Source organism: Pinus tabuliformis, chromosome 2_2 (assembly GCF_031772625.1).
Source record: "Pinus tabuliformis cultivar Carrire ecotype Pingquan chromosome 2_2, CPIR1, whole genome shotgun sequence".
NCBI lineage: Eukaryota > Viridiplantae > Streptophyta > Pinopsida > Pinales > Pinaceae > Pinus > Pinus tabuliformis.
In genome coordinates this window covers 1006774503-1006795141 of record NC_142300.1, presented here as the reverse complement: position 1 = coordinate 1006795141, position 20639 = coordinate 1006774503, and the positions used below count along the sequence as shown (strand labels likewise).

The 20639-nt window shown below is 32.3% G+C and overlaps 2 protein-coding genes across 6 annotated transcripts in view; both read left to right on the top strand.

Annotated features, from left to right (window-relative positions):
• Window positions 1-7439, top strand: part of LOC149196781 (uncharacterized) — a 210103-nt gene extending 202664 nt beyond the window's left edge. Inside the window, exon 8 of the mRNA XM_089405634.1 lies at window positions 7223-7439. The gene's annotated coding sequence lies outside the window, so the exon portion shown is untranslated. The remainder of the gene's footprint in view (window positions 1-7222) is intronic.
• LOC149196782 (uncharacterized) lies at window positions 1334-7229 on the top strand. 5 transcript variants are annotated; one of them, XM_089405629.1, is made up of 9 exons: window positions 1359-1421; window positions 1605-1691; window positions 1770-1965; window positions 2140-2258; window positions 2352-2932; window positions 4396-4579; window positions 5259-5323; window positions 6340-6550; window positions 6781-7229. In XM_089405629.1, the coding sequence occupies exons 4-9, from the start codon at window positions 2172-2174 to the stop codon at window positions 7129-7131; spliced, it is 1479 nt and encodes a 492-aa protein (XP_089261755.1). In that variant the 5' UTR covers window positions 1359-1421; window positions 1605-1691; window positions 1770-1965; window positions 2140-2171; the 3' UTR covers window positions 7132-7229. The 5 variants fall into 5 exon arrangements, with proteins under 5 accessions (XP_089261756.1, XP_089261755.1, XP_089261757.1 ...); XM_089405630.1 differs by lacking the exon at window positions 1605-1691 and having other exon boundaries at window positions 1334-1421; XM_089405631.1 differs by lacking the exon at window positions 1605-1691 and having other exon boundaries at window positions 1420-1435.
• Window positions 7440-20639: the final 13200 nt, after the last annotated feature.

The following is a 20639-nucleotide window of genomic DNA, read 5'->3' as shown; positions in this document are numbered from 1 at the left end:
CCTTTGTAGTGCAAGTTATTAGGTAGCGTCGTCTACCTAGTTTGTGTTGCAAATTCCTTTATTTCTTAGTTAGATTAGCTAATTAGATAGATTTTCATTTCTATTATGTTTTGCAAATAAATATTTGGATTCACTATTTTTTTCTTTCTATATTGAAATATAGAAAGACATTTACTAGATGTATGATACTGAAATAAATTAATTAATATGGATATTTAAATACAGGTTATATATATATCGCACATTAACATCTAAATATTTTATTTATGGTTGAGAGTAAGAGTAAAGATCTCTCACATGTTTTAAGTTGTTAATACCAATAACAAACTAGACAGTCAATATGCTTATTGATATTTTTTATCGCATTTAATTAAAAATAAAAAGGTAGGTATATTCATTTTTATTTTTAATTATATTTAATATTATTTTTTATTTAAAAATATTTCATTTTTATTTTAAAAGAGACATATATCAATTCAAAATATGCATCTTAAAACTAGAAAATTAATATATATATATATATTTATTTATTTATTTATTAAAAAAATAATATTACTTTTATATATTAATAATTCTTTATAGTTTTTTAAAATATAAAATTTATTTAAATAATTTTTCTAAATTAATAATTAATAAAAATCACAATATTAACGACAACTAAATTTATAAATAATACTAATATTTATAAATAAATAAATAAAATTGAACTTTTCCATTAATCAATACTAATACTAATCGTTATGGAATAAAAAAATCCAATCATTAAAAATAAATAAATAAATCCATAATTTAGTAACCATCCATTAGTGAGGGAAGGCTTTTAAATTAAAATAAAGGAAAAGTAGCCCACGCAACTTTGGGTGTGGCAATCAAATTTTACAAACATATATCCTTATTTTCACTATACGGCTGATGACGAAGGTGAGACAAAATATAATTGATATAAGATGTTTGAGTACGACCTCCGCCTCCGCATCCGTGACGCATAATTCCAATTGCATGACCAACCATTTCACTGGGTTTGTCGCTTTGTACAGGTGGGATTCCCAGGGTCGCTATAGCTGGGTACCAGGGTCGCTATAGCTGGGTACCTTGAATTTAATCACATGCCCTCGAGCTCCCTTCTGGACGACGCGGGGACAATCACAGATTGTCCGACGCTTTCTAGACAGCTTGGTGACAATGACGCATGTCAGAGGTAACATACCATTGCCTTGCGGTTGCAAAAGCAACGTGAGGGTGAAGCAACGTGACGGTGAAGCAACGACCGCGGTACATATACTCTTATAAAACGGCGAACTGAATTTTAAAATCCAGATTGCTAGTTATAACCGCCCCGGACTGAGAAAAGAATGGCTACTTGGTAGCCGTGGCAGCTTGGAGTCGTCGAACAAGGCCGAGGAATTGTCCGGATGGTTAAAGTAGTCCGAATTTAGTAAAAAATTCTAAAATTTTTTGTAGATTCAGTGTTTCAATAGTCTTTTTAGGGTGGAAATAGATTTAACTTCATCAGAAAAAATCTAAGACACCTAAAATTTTGAAGTTTAACTACTATAATTTAGATTTACAAAAATCCTGACCAGAATTTCTTTAAATATAACCAGAATTTCCATAATTTTCGGAGGCTAATTAGACTACGACTTAAATATAACCTTGTTATATGGAGCGGATGTATTATAAAATTTAGATCGGTACGTATTTTTACATTTTCTGGACACTCCTCTGTACTTATTTTTGGTTAATCTCTAAGTTTTTGCATGTGCTTTCAGCACTTGGTATTGTACTGGTCCATGAATAAAGCTCGAAGCACACAACCGAGGCACGGCATTGAACAGGCTATCGCGTATCAGACTTGAATTCTATTTTGATCGCATATTCCTGTCCAGTCATCGGGCAATTTCTTGAAATAAGAAGAAGAGCAATTTCTTCGAAGAAGAGGAAGGGCAATTTCTTCAAAGAAATTAGGTCGGGATTTCGCAGATAAATAAACACTCGTTATAAACTTAAGTTTATAGAGATTTTTCAGAGTTTGGAGAGAATTTTCAAACTATTTTAGTTCGAGTAATTTGGTTAACAATTTATTTTCCGAATTTCGAAATGGTATCTTTAGAAATTACTGATTCGTTGTTCTGGTTAAAGAAACATCTCTTGCAGAACTAATCAGAGAGAAGATGAAAGGGCCAATTACACTTAGTTTTGCCTCCATTCTGTTGAGTTTGGGAATTATACTCGGCCCCGTCTTCTTTATAAAGCACTGGGTGCGATTTTGATTTTTGCTCTGTGAATTTTCAGATTACCAGTTTCTGCTAAATCGAATTATATAACTATGAACTGATGTTTCATTATTGCAGTCTGATGACCTTTGGGAAGAACGATCGATTAAGGCCAAAAATCTGTTTCGGGAAAATCAGAACGCGATTACAAACGACGTCTGGCAGAGAATAGCACATACCAAAGAAATTCTAAAGTGCGCGCCCGGCGCAGCGTGTTCGCCCTCGTCGTCTCCAGTTCTGCAGCCAAGTTTTCAGGGAACTGGAAATGGGTCCGCCGCGTCGTGCCCGCTGTATTTTAACTGGATTCGCCAGGACATGAAGCCGTGGGCGAAGACTGGAATTACGTTGGACATGGTTGAGGCCGCAAAGAGTTCGGCGTCTTTCAGGCTTACAATTGTTGATGGAAAAATGTATGTCGAGCTGTACAGAAAGTCCTTTCAGACCAGAGATTTGTTTACCTTCTGGGGAATTGCTCAGTTACTGAAATATTATCCCAGAATGGTTCCAGACCTGGACTTGATGTTCAATTGTGGTGACACACCTGTTATTGGTCGTGCCGGACATAAGGATCCGGCCAAACCGCCTCCTGCCATGTTTCATTATTGCGGGAGCGAAGATGCATTCGATATTGTTTTTCCAGATTGGTCTTTCTGGGGATGGTAAGTCGCAGATCGGCTAGTTCAAGTTTCATTTTTACAATTTTTAAGATTCTGGGAAAGATGTAAGATTTTGGGGAAAGATGCACAGAGATGTGACAGGGAAGTTATTCAAATTTGGCCAACTGTTAAAGCGCAAGTTTTATTTATTTATTATTTTTGAAGTTTCGCGTAAATTTGCATTGCTGAAATTCTCACGAGGACAGAACCAGAACCACGATTCCCATTGAATTTAGATAAAGTAACTTAATTGCCATTTATCTGAACTGGTTCGGTAGACACCGAGATGGGATTGCTGCAAATTTAATTGATTTGTTTTAGTTAATAAGAGCGTTTGACCATGAAGGGTAGATAAATTCGTTTGGGTTGGGAATTAGTTTTAGTTTTTTCATGCAATATGTTGAAATTTCAGGAAAGGGGTCATTGACTAGAGTTATTTTGGGAGAATAGTATTTCATTTTACTCGTCGGTAAATGGTTCTTCATGGTTCTTCTATCCAATATTGGAACTGTTACAGGTTAATAGGATCTGTAGGATCTAATTGATAGGCTGATTATTCTTTTATCCAACATTAGAGTTGGTCCCAGTCTAAGTTTAACTTAATTATAATATTTTCCATTCAACATTAAAAATGGCCCAACCTAAACTCAACCAAATTGAAAAAAAATCAATTATTTTTTAATTAGAAATGAATAGGTTTGGGCGATCTGTTTGGTCCACTGACTGTGGGTTTTTCTGCGAAGCACAGAAGTACAGAAAGAACTCACAAAGCAATAGGACCTTCAATTCAAACAAATTGTAAATATATAACTTCAATTCAAACACTTGACAATTGGCAACATACCTGCTTAAGCTTGAGATTAAGTTTAGTAGCATATGGAATTGGGTTGAGTTCGGCTAGGTCAAGTTTCCTTTTCTCAATTTTTAAGGTTTTGGAAAAAGATGCACAGAGATGTGACATGGAGGTTACTCAAATTCGGCCAACCATTAAAGACAGTTTTATTTATTTACTACTTTTAAAGTTTCGAGTAGATGTACAGTTTTTCATAGCTGAAACTCTGACAAGGAAGTGACCATGGTTTCCACTTAATTTAGATAAAGTAGCTTAATTGCCCTTTATCTGAACTGGTTTGGTAGAAATCCAGATGTGATTGCTGCAAATTTAATTGACTTTCATTTAAAATGAATGATGCTTGCATTTTTAATTTGAGATTAATCGGCCTGGGCGATCTGTTTCGTCCACTTACTGTGGGCTTTTCTACGAACGACAGAATGGCCATCAAATTCCACCTTCAATTCAAACACTTTGGCCATGGGCAACATACATGCTTAACCTTGAGATTAAGTTTAGAAACATATGGAATTGGATTAAGACCAGTCCATATTCAAGGAATCAGGCATAGGGAACATTCCATGCAGCACCAAACTAAAATTTGAAGCTGATGATATTTAGTCTGATCCTGCAGGCCAGAGATAATGACACCACCATGGGAGCCACTAGTGAAGGATATCCAGATTGGTAGCCAAAAAATCAAGTGGGAAGACAGGGATCCCTCTGCCTACTGGAAAGGCAATCCCTATACCGGATGGAGGCAGGAACTTCTGAAGTGCAACGACAGGCCGCATCGGAACTGTCGTATTTATGTTCAGGTAAGTTTATTTTTATAGATTAGCAATCCAACAAAGAATATTTTAGAAAATTGTTTTTTAGATTAATCATATGTTAAGGAACTGTCGTATTTATGGTCAGGTGAGTTTATTTTTATATTTTTAATAGATTGGCAATCCAACAAAGAATATTTTAGAAAATTGTCTTTTGGATTAATTACATTGTAAAGATTGAGTCTACTTTTCAAACCAATTAATGTGATTCATTTTACCTTAAAGATGAACCACAATAATTGATGTGAAAGATTGATCCAATCTTTACAATATAATTAATCCAAAAATACTGTTTTCTAGAAAAATCTTAAATCTTAATAAATAAATAAATAAATAAAAAATTCACTTTACACCACTATTCAAGTTTTTCTAAATTATAAACTACAAAAATCTTAAATCTAAAACAACAACAAAAAAAAAATTCACTTTACACCACTATTCGAAAGCTGTGTGGGTTGGAATATATATTTTTAGATGCAAATAGTGTATATATACTTTTGGATATAACTAGTGTATATTTCACTGTATATCCAATTTGTGAAGTATATATCAATTTATGTGGCATTGAATGCATTACTGGAATGTACTATGGTTTACTGAATCACATGGATGTGGATAAAATTTATATGAATTTCCAAGTTTTCATGTATGTTATTATTATATGTAGGACTGGGGTAGAGAGGCGAAACAAGGGTTTCAAGGATCCAAACTTGCAGACCAGTGTGGTCACAGGTATTTGCTAATTACCGTTTTGCCATGCATGCTTACTAATAATTTCTTTTTAATATTTTTTAAAGAGTGACATTATAGGGTAATAGGAGATTTAAGTCTTTAAATTTATATTTGGAGTTCTTTTTTAATTACGTTTAACCCAAAAAAAATTATATATATATATATATATATATATTCAAAAAGTATATCGCAATTTAAACCAAAAAAAAACATATATGCTTACCGGTAAACTTGGCTTTTGGAATAAATCTAAAAAATTCTTGGCATTCACTAATGCATGTGATTTTTAGTAAAATCAGCTTTACTAAGGAAATCTAATAGTCAAACCTACAAGTAACGGCTCACGTGCTTTATTTTAAAGCCAGAAACTCCTTCTAGAGTAACCCATCATTTTAAATTTAACCCCGAGTCTGTAACGTGCGACTCACGATATTCTCAAATTTCAACTTAATTTAGTTCGGAAGAGACACTTCATTTTTATCGATAATTGTGTAAGAGCTGTCCATGTTCCTGATCTTCAGTTACATGGCCAATTGCATCGAATATGGCCAATTTGACATGTGAAAAGATATCTGATTGTAAATTTCTAAATTTTAGCAATATTACAATGAGATTAAAAAAATTACCTCTTAATTTTGTTTATTAATTCAACTCTAAAATATTCTTAAAATCGAGCTCGTTACTAAGCACCCAGATAACACCCAATTAAGGTTCAAGGTTCCCAAAAAAAACCAGATGGGCAACGTCTAACACCTAATTAAATCGATGTTGCTATGGCTGGTAATAAAATATTCGTAGGCGCAAAATCCGCAGTTAGAAAACACAGGTTTGAAGGTTTTAAGTTTTAACATATCTGGACGCTGCACTGATCTGAGCAAGCTCTACTATATACTGTTCTCGAATTACCCAATTCTAATTTTTCTTTCTTTTCCTGCATCTTATACACTGTGTTGAGTTTGCAAGATCAATTCTTATGCGGGAATATTTATGGAATGCGGCATCGTTTTCTGTCTTAGATTCAAGATATTCATGGAAGGAAACGCGTGGTCAGTGAGCCTGAAGAATATTTTGGCGTGTGATTCCACAACTCTTTTGATCACACCAAAATACTATGACTTCTTTCTGAGAGGCCTTGTTCCTCGAAAACATTACTGGCCAGTAAAAACTGAAAAACTGTGTGACTCCATCGATTTTGCTGTTAAATGGGGAAACAAACACCAAAAGGAGGTAAGATTAAAAAAAAAAATTGACTGTTTATTGCATATTTTATTGATGGTAGATTTTGGGCATATTTAAGAATTTAATTGAAAAAAAACAAAAATTGTTTAACTTCTCTATTAAATTTTCGATTTCGAAAATATTTTCAAACTCTTGAAATTTTTTATTACAGAGTAGCTTCGCCCTTAAATATATTCCCTCTTTAAACAGGCAATTGAAAATTGGGTATTGTTTTGCAGGCAAAGGAGACTGGAAAGGCAGCCAGGGAATTTATACTGAATGAATTGAAAATGTCGAATGTGTACGATTACATGTTCCATGTTCTAAACGAGTACGCGAAGCTATTGAAATATAAACCCACTGTTCCAGAAAAGGCTTCCGAGTACTGTTCAGCGACTTTATTTTGCTCTGCGAATAAAGTGGAGGAACAATATATGCAGGAATCAATGGTGACCACTGCGAGTTCTACGCCGCCATGTAAACTTGGCGACCCGGAGTACGAAGAGAAATATGTTCAGGAATTCCTTCAAAAGAAAGCCAAAACGATCGCTACTGTAAAGCAATTGGAAGAATCGGCAAAAAGACGATGACCATGTTAACATCTCTGCAATTTCGTTGGTAAAGATATAGGGAGATTGCGTTACATTACCATGCTCATGATAACCTTCAGAGAGTGAAGAGCATGGACTATGTTTCAGATATTCAACGGTTCAACAAGATTTGGAATTCATGGTGTAAAGTCTGAATATGTAACTTTACATTCAAGGACATATGGGTCCTGAATGATGGCTAGTACGGATACGATATTCAAATTTGGCACAAAGCTATTGGAATATCATTGTAGGTGCATGATCTGTTCATAGAAACACTTCTGACTTCTTTTTTCTCCCTTCTTCCGGTCTAATTTGGATTTTTACTCGGCATTTCTTGTTTCAAATTTGGGAAAAAATTGGTATTATTGTATTAAAATTATAAGTTTTGTTTTGGTTTATTGGTCTAAAATCAAGTAAACATTCCTTAAAATTAGAAGTCAATTTTATATATTTTTACATTTTAAATTTTTAAATTTTGTTTATTTTTGGTAAAATTGGTTAGAATTACCAGCTTGAGCCATGTAGTCTATATAATTTACTTAAGTTTTTAAGGATGTAATTTTATTTATGCACTCAAAAAATTAGGTTTTCAAGGATGTAATTCTATTTATGCCCTCAAAAATTATCTCAAAGAGTATATAGATTTAACTAAACCTTGCACAATTTGGTAATAGCAAATTATTTTTACTAATTGAGTTTAAAAAACAAACAATATTAAATTATCAAAATTGCATCATTAAAATTCAACCCAAAAAACAAAATAATAAAAGTAAACAAGGTCAAATTTTAGAGGCTTTTGGAACTAACCAGTTTGGTTTATCGTCATGGCAAGATGGAGAATCAGAATAGTATACAACTAAGTAGACACAATTAATTTATAATGATTAGAACGTAAAAGCTAATTTTGACTCTATAGTTTATTAAAAAAATATTTTTGACTGTTAGAAGAAAAAAATTATTTATTTATTTATTAATCAACAATAGAAAATAAAATAATAAGTCAACCACTAAGAATATCTAAAAATCAAACTAAGAGTCAAACTTAAATAAATAAACAAATATATTGAATATGATAAGTCAAAAACTAAGAATATCTAAAATTATAAATAAATAAATATATTGAATAGAAAGAAATATAGTTTATTAATGAAATATTTTTTGGATGTTAAATTTGACGGTTAGAGAAAATTAATTAATTAATTAATTAATCAACATTTTCCTTAGTTTGATTTTTAGATATTCTTAATTGTTGAATTATTATTTTATTGTATGTTGTTGACTAATAAATAAATTTATTTTTTCTCTGCGGCAATAGAAAAATGAACCGAACCAGATTCGATGAATTCCGCTCCAATAAACAAATCCGACCATAGGTTATCGAATTTTTCTCTGCGGCAATGGAAAAATGAACTGAACCAGATTCGATGCATTCCGCTCCAATAAACAAATCCGACCATAGGTTATCGAAACAATGTGGAAGAGGCTAAACCTCACTCCGCCTTTGACGTAAGTTCATCCGCATGAAAACGTCAGCACAGGACAAGCGAATAAAGATAGTTGCAGGGCAACCTTACGGCCGCGTGATCTAATGCCGAAAGTATAGCGACCCTCCAGTCACGACTCCACACATTCCAATTCAAACGATCCAGATGAGTCGAGTCGCCGATCTTTTGATTTAACTTCTGTTGACGCGGCTTCAGCACATTCGCGTCAACAACCTTCAGTCACATTCGCGTCAACAACAAGCATGAGCATAGCGCACTACAGAGTCGTAACGATCTTTGTCGTCGTGGTCGATTCTGATAAAGGATGGCAGTACAGAGACTGCTCGGAGCCTGACACAACGTAAAGCGATTTGGAAAAAGCGGCCATTATCTTTGCGAGGGCTCGTGTCATTGATTTCTGCGGCCATTCATATCTGCGGCAGAAGCTTACAAAATTCTCGGGCGCGGAGGACTTTTATAACGTGTTATTTGTTGTGACTAAAAATTTGTGGGTTTCACTTTTGGATTTGTGGTCAATTCAATTCGGGGCAAGTGCTGTACACTGATATCATTGATATCGGTGCATATATTTTTTATCTTTTTTAATACATATTTGCTCATATTTGAAAAAATATGAATATTTCACCATATTTACTAAAGATTGCCAAACACTGACCTAGCTCAATCACTCTACAAGACTTTTATGAGTATATAGCGTCTTGAAAACGTAGGGAAGAAAGAGAAGTCAAGCTAGAAAAAGTTAGAAGTCATGCTGGAAATAAATTTGCATCTCTTGAAGACAGGATCCAAAAACAAATTAAAAATAAAATAGAACTATTGGAGAATAAGATGGTGGCAATAGAGACTAGATTGCAGTTTATAGAAAAACAAAACCAAGATACTAACCAAACACAAAACCAAGATACTAACCAAACATCCTAGCAAGGAGATGTTGATACTTTAGAGAGTCTTAAAATGAAGGACATGATTAAAGAATTAGAAGAAAAAGTTAATAACCGCGTCACCCTAAATAATGTTGTAGATAAATTAGATATCAAACCAATTAAAAATGAAATGAAAAAATTAATAGAATTAGACTATGAGCGTAAAAAAAGGGGCTTGAACCTTATAATTTTCAGTTTAAAAGAGTAGGTAGATGAGGATACTTTAGCCATAACCCAGACAGAATTACATAATACATTACAAATTGAAACAACGTGTCTCACAGAAGCAACAAGATTGGGAAAATTAACTGAGAATAAAGGAAGACCGATCCGAATAAAGGTGAGCTCTACTGATCATAAGTATGACATACTTAGTAAAACCTCAAGTCTAAAAGGAACAGGGATATTTATAAATGAAAATCTCATTCTAGAAGATCAAACAGAATTAAAAAAGGATGTTCAAAAGGTAAAAAAAACTAGGAAGGAAGGAAAATGGGCAATAATCAGAAATAGAAAAACCTTTATTTGAGGCAAAAACAAAAAAAATAGTAATGAATAGCAATTCAACATGCTCTGGATTCTTTCTTGGAACTGCCAAGGTTTTCTATGGAACAAAGGCCCCAAGCTAAGTTGGATCTCAAGTGATATTGATATTATTTTGCTTGTTGAAATTTGAGAGAACGAAAAATCTAAGGTCCCTAACATAGATGGCTTTACGCTATGGTGTACCTGGAATAAGTGATCCTCCCGTAGAGGCATTAGGGGAATAGTGTAGAAATTTCTCATTTCCCACCCCGGTTTTCAGTTTCTCCTTATTTCTCCCATATAGTTAAATGCCATTTCCCATAACCATACATTTAACAAGCTGAAAAATAAATTTGCCGAAAACACAAATTTCTGAAATTTTACAGAATGCTAGAAATTGCAGAAATAAAAATCAGCAGTAATAAACAACCATTAAAACACATTTAAACACTGAGATTTTTGGTCAATGTGACCTTGGAAAAACCCCCTATAACTCTTGTACCAATCTGAAACAAGATATTTCTCATCAATTGGAACCAATTCTTCCTCATCATTAGAAATTTCTGATATTTCTGCATTTTGATTTATGTCAAGACAATCCAAATTTGGATGTCCCCTCCCAACACAATGTTTAGGGTTTCTAGGATATCTTCCCTTATCCCTGTAAGAAGGACTAGCTTGAGTGATTCAAGATCAAGGGTGCATTTGGGGGAAAACCAGTTTCAGAGCTCTTCTTTATTTCTGGAAAATGCCTTTTTTACAGCAAGAGAAATGTTCAGCAAAAAAATCAGCAAACAGACTTTTACAACTTATCTCAGCATTGCTGATACTTCGATGTTGTTACTCTGCTGCTGTTACTCCGCAACTGTTACACCGCTGCTGTTACTCCGCTGCTGATACTCTGCTGCTGATACTGTGCTGCTGATACATCGCTGCTGATACACCACTGCTGATACTCCGCAGATGTTACACCGCCCAGAAGTCTCCATTTCTCTCTTGCTTTCCTTCTCTCAATCTGCTCATGAAAGAATTGAATCGAATGTGATCTTTTCCTCCTTTTCCTCCCTTAATATAACTCCAAGTGACTTTTGGGTGATCTCTAAATCCAATGGCTGAACTAGATTTAGATCAATGGCTGAGATTAAATGCTCATTTAAATCTCACTTTTTATTTTTTAATTCACCCCACTTTAATAAAGACCCACTTAGTCATTTATTTCTAAAGTCACTTTTCCTTTCTAATTTTTCATTGACTTTATAAAAGTCACTTTAAAATTAGACTGAGTAACTTTATCACTTAAAGTCACTTTTAAATTAGATTTAACTTTATAAAATTATAAAGTCACTTTAGGAGTAAAATTAAATTCTTTTGGACACTTTTCCCTAGGCCAAAGATCAAAGCCTAAGGGAACCACCTGTCCTCTGGTACCAAATTTCAACAAATAGCTTGTTGCATTAAGAAGAACATCTCCCCCCATGCTAGGATTCATAAAAACGACCATTACAACCAATATAGTTGGATAGATATAACTGATATTAATAATAAAAAGACCTACATAGCAATATGTTATTTTCCCCCCATCAATTCTAAATTCTATAAGAAGAAGAATCTAGATAAAAATAGTGTTTACAATGGTTTAGAGTGATATTTCTAGCCTAAGGAATGAAGGTAATATCCTTTTAATAGGTGACTTTAATGCTCGAACTTCAAGAAACCAAGCTATTATTCTAAGAAATCATTCTAACCCTAATCCTCTTTGGTTAGACGAAGACCCTACTATGGCTAGTAGGTACAAAAGGAGCTTTGAAGACCTCGGGGAGAATTTGTTTGGGTCGGAGCTAGTCAAGCTCTGTAGTGCTCAGGATCTCATAATTTGCAACGGTCTAAAGAAGTGGTCCAATTCTAGCTAGATGACCTGCATCCATGGACTTGGTAGTAGTGTGGTAGACTATGTTATTTCCGATCCCCCTTTATACAACGAAATAATAAATTTTGACATCTTAAACGACCACGAGCCTGACTCTGATCATAGGCCTTTACTTATAACTCTCAATTTAGTCATGCATAAAGATCCCATAGAAAATAATCCTTATAGCCAAAAGAACTTAATAGTTGGTAGAAATAAAAACGCTCTCTTTCTAAATGAATTAAAAGCTAATTTGCTTCCTTTATCTAGTATAGACAACATAGAAGACTTCTATCACAATTTTACTACAACCCTCTCATATTCTATTAACAAGTTCTCAATTGAAGTTTCAAATAATAAAAGAAATAGCAAAACCAACCCATGGTATGACAAAGATTGTAAAAGTGCGAGGAGAGCAATTAAGAAAGTTGTTGATGAATCTCTTAAAATGGGCAAGATAAAAATATACAAAGCCTTAACTAAAAGGAAAAAGAGGTAGTACATTCGTAAAAGATAAGAGAATCTCTTACACTTCTCTGAGGTAGCTCCTAAGAAATTTTGGAGGCAGATTCTGATAAAGAAAACTAAAGATAATAATAAAATTACTTTACATGATTGGAATTCCTATCTTAAAACGTTTTATGAATCTCCAAATGTCATGGATAACTTTGAAACCCTGCTCACAACGAAAGAATTTTTCTCATTAGAAGACATTGATTTTGGGGTTAAACGCCTAGCAAATGGGAAAGCTAAGGACATTGAAGTTTACCAGGCAGAAATCTTAAAAATTGGAGGTCCTGTCCTCATCCCCTACATCCACAAGCTTTTCGATCAAGCAATCAAGCAGGGGTTCCCTAAAACTTAGACTGAGAGCCTCATTATCCCTACTTTTAAAAGTGGGGATACAAATAACCCCTCTAATTATCGGACAATTATGATCAGCCCTCTCTTAGCCAAATTATATGGTAGTATTTTGGAAAAGAAGTTGAGCATATGGCTTGAAAGTGAAGGCAAGCGGGCTAAAGACCAAGCGGGTTTTAGAAGGCATCACTCAACAACAGACCGCCTCGTTACACTTAGGATCATTGTGGAGGAATGTCGTAATGATAAATCCAATCTCTTTTGTTGCTTTGTGGACTTTAGAAAGGCTTTCGATACGGTTCCTAGAAACAACCTTTGGAATAGATTATAAGAGCTAAAGGTTCCTTTCGAATTGAGAGCTACCGCTATAAGGTTATACGAGAATGTAATTACCAAGCTAAAAAGCAATAAGGGGTGGTCGAAAGATATTAAATGTAATATCGGAGTTAAACAAGGTTTCCCCTTCTCCCCTACCCTATTTGGAATTTACATCGACAAGCTTGAAGGTTATTTAGAGGAAGCAGGATGTGCTGGCACAATCTTAGCTGCGATAGTCATCATCCTGCTTCTCTACGCTGACGATATTGTTCTTCTCGCAAGGTGCCCATCTAATCTTGATAAGAAACTTAGGTTTCTTAAGGATTTCTGCTCTACCATGGGTATGACTGTTAACACTGATAAAACAAAAGTTATGATTATCAAATCCAAGAAGGACACTTACACTAATTTTATGTATGAGAATAATAACTTGGAGGAAGTGTATTCTTACAAGTACTTAGGAATTGATATTCATCACAAGCTCAACTGGAACTATAGCATTGAGAAAAGGATTAATGGAGGGTGGAAAGCTTATTTTGGTCTTGAAAATAATTGTAAAACGACAAACCTCATAATGTGGGATAAAAAGAAGTTCATTTTTGAAACTTTAGTCACTCATGTTATCTTATATGGATGTGAGGTCTGGAGTTGCAGCAACTCTAGAGAATCTTGGAAAAAGATTGAGCAAATCCAGAAGTGTTTTATAACATATAATTTGAAAATTAAAAGCAATACATCCTATCCTATTCTCCTTATAAAAGTAGGTCTTTCCCCTATCGAGAGCCTAGCTATGACTAGCCTTCTGTTGTACAAGCACAAACTCAATAACATAGGAGATCATAGACTTCCTAAGCTAACTTTAAATTCCAGCCAAAACCACGTAAGGCTCAAGTAGGGGTGGTATAAAGACACAAGGGCCTGGTTAAACCATTGGGAGATCAACGAGAATGATGCATTGCAAAACATTAATAACATTAAAAATATTGTTACTTTTAAGTTCAAAGAAAAATGTGGTGTGAAAAAGATTTAGCAACTAAAAAAAAATCAAGTTATTATAAGAAGGTCATCAACTCCACCCTAGAAGATCAAAAGTATCTCTCTATTTTAACTAGCTCAAAAGAAGAAACTTAATATAGCGAAGATTAGAATGAACTCTCATGTGCTCCATAGTGAAACAAGTCATTGGGCAGTTCCTACAACACCATGGATGGAAAGGATCTGCCATCTCTGCGAGAATATGGACATCGAGGATGAAAACCACTTCCTCTTAGAGTGCCCCACGTACAACCATATTAGATCTCAGTTTCATAATCTTTGTTGCAATACTAACCTTCCTAGCCTTTTACAATTTCAAAATTATAGTGAGCTCGGGAGGCTTCTCTCCAAGTTTTTTGAGCATAGGAATAAAATCTTAAATCAAATTCCTAGCGTGTTACAATTTCAAAATTATAGTGAGCTCGGGAGGCTTCTCTTCAAGCTTTTTAAGCATAGGAAGAAAATCTTAAATCAAACTAAATAATTTATTTCTTTAAATTTGGTTTTCCATCATCATCATCAACATCCAAAAAGATTTTATTAATAAACTATATTTACTTAATCAAAAATAACTAAAACTAATAAATATATTAAATAAATAAAACTTTATTTTCTATAACAGTAAAATTTAACATCCAATTTTTTTTATTATTAATAAACTATATTCACTGAATCAAAACTAGCAAATTGTTCTAAATTAATTATCTCTAAATTAGACTCTCTCTATTTAATTGTATGTATATATTATTCTCCAATAAAACAAAATTCCTTAAACAAATATATTTTAAAATAAAAAAATCCATTTAACACATGTAATTTAAAATAAAAATATCCCTAAAAAATACATATATCAATTACCTCATTAATGTACTTACTATCCTCACAAGGGTCCAAATTATTCATTAAAATAAAATAAAATGCTGCACACATTTAAATCGTACGCACTTTTCAATTTTTAAATAATAAACAAAAACGCAAATTTCTGATTAACTTTATAATCAACGAATTAACTAATGATCAAGTACTTTTTCCGATGCGTACATGTCAATGGCTTAGTTGATAAGCTTAGTTGATAAATAAAACGTTGACGCTATTTTTTATAATAATTTCACAATGAGTAAATTAGCGTTTGCACTAAAAGTGGAAAAGAAAACTCTTTAAGGTGGTAAAAAAATTTTTAGAAAGCATTAGTAGTTTGAATTGTTTTGTAAAATCGTTGTAATTTTTGCATAGTATTATAATGTCTGAAAATTAAAAGCTTTCAATATCTATACTGATATTGGCTATTAAACTCAGAAAATAATCACCTTGAAATTGGAAGAAATTGAAACTTGATCTCATGTTGGTGTAATGCTTATCAACATCGAAAGATTGAAATAGAATTGAATGATTTGCATAGTATTATAATGTTTGAGAACTATATTGGCTATAAGTTGTCCCTTTTTTACATATCAAATTCTTCTGTAGATGTTAAGAACTCTCCATGCAATAGAAAATACATTTCCAGCTGCACATTATGGTCTAAACTAGACATTGTAATGTCTATACCATAAGCATAACAGATAATCTGTGGTACAATAATATGACAACTGTACCACCCTCATGATCCACACTTCCACTTCAATTTTCTTTTAATCAACTACCCTTTCAGCATCTCGTAATTCAGGTGCTCACAAACGACGGGAGCTAAGGTAACAGAATTGCCGTATAAAATGGGAGCCAACACGGTGATATCCTTGGGGTCCTGGTAGAAAATGTGGCAACGGTCACTCGGTCATGATCTATTGATCATGAATACGAGGCGTAGGTTCTCTTGTTGTCGTAGATGACACTGATCTTGTAATTGCAGTTGCACGACACCACCATGAATTGCAGGCTGGAAGTGGTGCTCTTGTTGTCGTAGATGACATCGATCCTATAATTGTGGTTGCACGAAAACACCATGAATTGCAGGCTGGAAATGAGCAATCCGTCGCTCACATTCAGCTCGCTGACTGTAGTGTTTTACAAGAAGAACCATGGCTTGTGCATTTGACATTACTTTGAGATTCAGTCCAATCAGCTCACTAACTGTAGCGTTCTGCAAGAAGAACCATGGCTTGTGCATTTGACATTACTTTAGGATTCAGTCCAAAACAACTGCAGTACATGAAAAAGACGGTCATGATGTCCAATATTATAACACCATCGATAAATAAACAATGAAAGATTTTTATGGGACTGAATAATGAACGACAACATTAGGAGGTGCTGAAGGTATTAGGGAACCCACCGAGGTGCTGAAGGTATGAGGGAACCCGCCCAACCAATAATACATTGAGGGGAGATTATTGTCAATTGTGAGTACAGTATAGATCAAGACTTCGGACTTTGCTTGCCACAAATGGATTATCACTTCCTGCATAGGATGACAAGTAATCTGGAAATTGTAAATAATAGTATGCCATACAGAAATGGACTATGGTAGTATGGCATACAGAAATGGACTATGGTTGTATAAATAGGATGAGAGATGATCAGGACATTGTAGTCCATTACAAAAATGGATGACTGACACTCCATAGACAGGTCTTCATTAGTCCATTATAGAAATGGATGACTAACGCTCCATAGACAGGTCTTCATTACATTACCAAGTCCATTACAGAAATGGACTGTCACTCCATAGACAGGTCTTCATTACATTTTGAAACTTAGAAATGGACTGTCACTCCAGGACCCACTTCCCCTTTTCTCTTTAGTGAGACATGATATAGAGAGACAACACAAACAGAAAGGATATGGATAATAATTTACAGAAGAGATTTAGGTGAGACATGATATAGAGAGACAACACAAATAGAAAGGATATGGATAATAATTTATAGAAATGGACACTCCATCATTACATTTCCAAATGATATAGAGAGACAACAGAGACAACACAAATAGAAAGGATATGGATAATAATTTATAGAAATGGACACTCCATCATTACATTTCCAAACGATATAGAGAGACAACACAAATAGAAAGGATATGGATAATAATTTACAGAAATGGATTGAAATGATACTCCATAGACAGGTCTTCATTACATTTCAAGTCCATTACAAAAATGGTCTTCATTATTGACACTCCATAGACATGTCTTCATTACATTTCAAGTCCATTATAAAAATCGTCTTCATTACATTTCCAAGTCCATTACAAAAATGGACTGTCACTCCATAGACCTTCATTACATTTCCAAACTTTTCACTACATTTCATTACATTTCCAAACTTAGAAATGTTGGGACATTGAACTTCCCACTTCTCCTTTTTCTTTATACTTCCCCTTTTCTCTTTATACCCACATCCCCTTTCCAAACTTTTCATTACATTTCCAAACTTAGAGATGTCGGGACGTTCAACTTCCCACTTTCCCTTTTCTCTTTATACCCACTTCCCCTTTCCAAACTTTTCAATACATTTCATTACATTTCCAAACTTAGCACTTTCCCTTTTCTCTTTATACCCACTTCTCCTTTCCAAACTTTTCATTACATTTCCACTTCCCACTTTCCCTTTTCTCTTTATACCCACTTCCCCTTTCCAAACTTTTCAATACATTTCCAAACTTAGCACTTTCCTTTTTCTCTTTATACCCACTTCTCCTTTCCAAACTTTTCATTGCATTTCCAGATGTCGGGATGTTCAACTTCCCACTTTCCCTTTTCTCTTTATACTTCCCCTTTTCTCTTTATACCCACTTACCCTTTCCCTTTTCTCTTTATACTTCCCCTTTTCTCTTTATACCCACTTACCCTTTTCTAAAAATTGGTAATTGGGTTTATTTACTTTGGAGATTCAACATATAAATTTTCACTTATATTTACTTTATATTTTTATTAATATATTATTTCATGTTTCCACCTCAAGAAGAGATTTAGGTGAGACATGATATAGAGAGACAACACAAATAGAAATGATATGGATAATAATTTATAGATGGACTTCATGGATTTAAAATAATTATTTCATGTTTCCACCCCAAGAATTGGCAACTGGGTTTATTTACTTTGGAGATTCAACATAGGAATTTTCACTTATATTTACTAACCTATTATTTCATGTTTCCACCTCACTTTGGAGATTCAAAATATGTTTCCACCTCAAGAATGGGCAACTAGGCTTATTTATTTTGGAGACTCAACATAGAAATTTTCACATATATTTACTTTATATTTTTACTAATCTATCAAATAAATGAAATCAAAATACAAATTGGAATTTTCATTTTATTGTTATTATTCTTTTCCACCTAAGGGTTTATTTACTTTGGAGATTCAACATAGAAATTTTCACTTATATTGACTTTATATTTTTACTACTCCATTATTTCATGTTTCCACCTCAAGGGTTTATTTACTTTGGAGATTCAACATAGAAATTTTCACTTATATTTACATTATATTTTTACTAATCTATCAAATAAACTAAATCAAAATACTTTATATCATTTTTTCATTTAGGGTTTATTTATTTTGGAGATTCAACATAGAAATTTTCACTTATATTTACTTTATATTTTTACTAACATATTATTTCATGTTTCCACCTCAAGGGTTTATTTACTTTGGAGATTCAACATAGAAATTTTCACTTATATTTACTTTATATTTTTACTAATATATTATTTCATGTTTCCACCTCAAGGATTTATTTACTTTGGAGATTCAACATAGAAATTTTCACTTATATTTACTTTATATTTTTACTAATCTATCAAATAAACGAAATCAAAATACTTTATCAAAATACTTTATATCATTTTTTCATTTTGACAATTGCGCCTATTTCATGCATTATTTAGCCCGTGACATTTACTTTACATTTTTACCAATTTATTCATTAAGATAAAGAAAAAGAACTTTATAAATACAAATTTTTAGAAAAGAATTAATTACATTTTTTTAAAGAAGAAAGCATTATTTAGTCTATTTCATGCATTATTTAGTATGTGACATTAACTTTACATTTTTACCAATTTATTTATTAAGATAAAGGAAAAAAACTTTATAAATACACTTTTTTTAAAAAGAATTAATTATATTTTTTAAAGCATTATTTAGTATGTGATATTTACTTTACATTTATATGAATTTATTCATTAAGATAAAGAGTTAATTACATTTTTTTAAGCATTATTTAGTATGTGACATTTACTTTACATTTATATCAATTTATTCATTAAGATAAAGAAAAAGAACTTTATAAATATAGTTTTACTTGATAAATACAGTTTTTTAGAAAAGAATTAATTACATTTTTTAGAACGAAAACATTATTTAGTATGTGGCATTTAATTTACATGTCTATTATTTAGTCTGTGACATTTACTTTACATTTTTACAAATTTATTCATTAAGATAAAGAAAAGAACTTTATAAATACATTGTTTTAGAAAAAAATTATTTTACATTTTTACCAATTTATTCATTAAGATAAAGAAAAGGAACTTCATAAATACTTACCAATTTATTCATTAAGATAAAGAAAAAGAACTTGATAAATACAGTTTTTTAGAGAAGAATTAGTTACATTTTTTTTTAAGAAGAAAGCATTATTTAGTCTGTGACATTTACTTTACATGTCTATTACTTTACATTTTTACAAATTTATTCATTAAGATAAAAAAAAGAACTTCATAAATACAGTTTTTTAGAAAAGAATTAGTTAAATTTTTTAAGAAGAAAGTATTAACATTTACTTTACATGTCTATTTCATGCATTATTTAGTATGTGACATTTACTTTACATTTTTACCAATTTATTGATTAAGATAAAAGAAAAAGAACTTTATAAATACACTTTTTTGGAAAAGAATTACTTTACATTTTTACCAATATTCATTAAAATAAAGAAAAATAACCTCATAAATACAGTTTTTTAGAAAAGAATTAATCACATTTTTTTAAGAAGAAAGCATTATTTACTTTACATTTTTACCAATTTATTTCATAAATACAATATTTTAGAAAAGAAGTAATTACATTTTTTTTAGAAGAAAGCATTATTTACTTTACATTTTTACCAATTTATTCATTAATATAAAGAAAAAGAACTTTTGGAAAAGAATTACTTTACATTTTGACCAATTTATTCATAAAGATAAAGAAAAAGAGCTTCATAAATACAATTTTTTAGAAAAGAATTAATTACATTTTTTTAAGAAGAAAGCATTATTTAGTGTGTAACATTTACTTTACATGTCTATTTCATTTTCACGCATTATTTAGTCTGTGACATTTATTTTACGTTTTTAACAATTTATTCATTCAGATAAAGGAAAATAACTTTATAAAAATACAATTTTTTAGAAAAGAATTAATTACATTTTTTTTTAAGAAGAATGCATTATTTAGTCTATTTCATGCATTATTTAGTCTGTGACATTTACTTTACATTT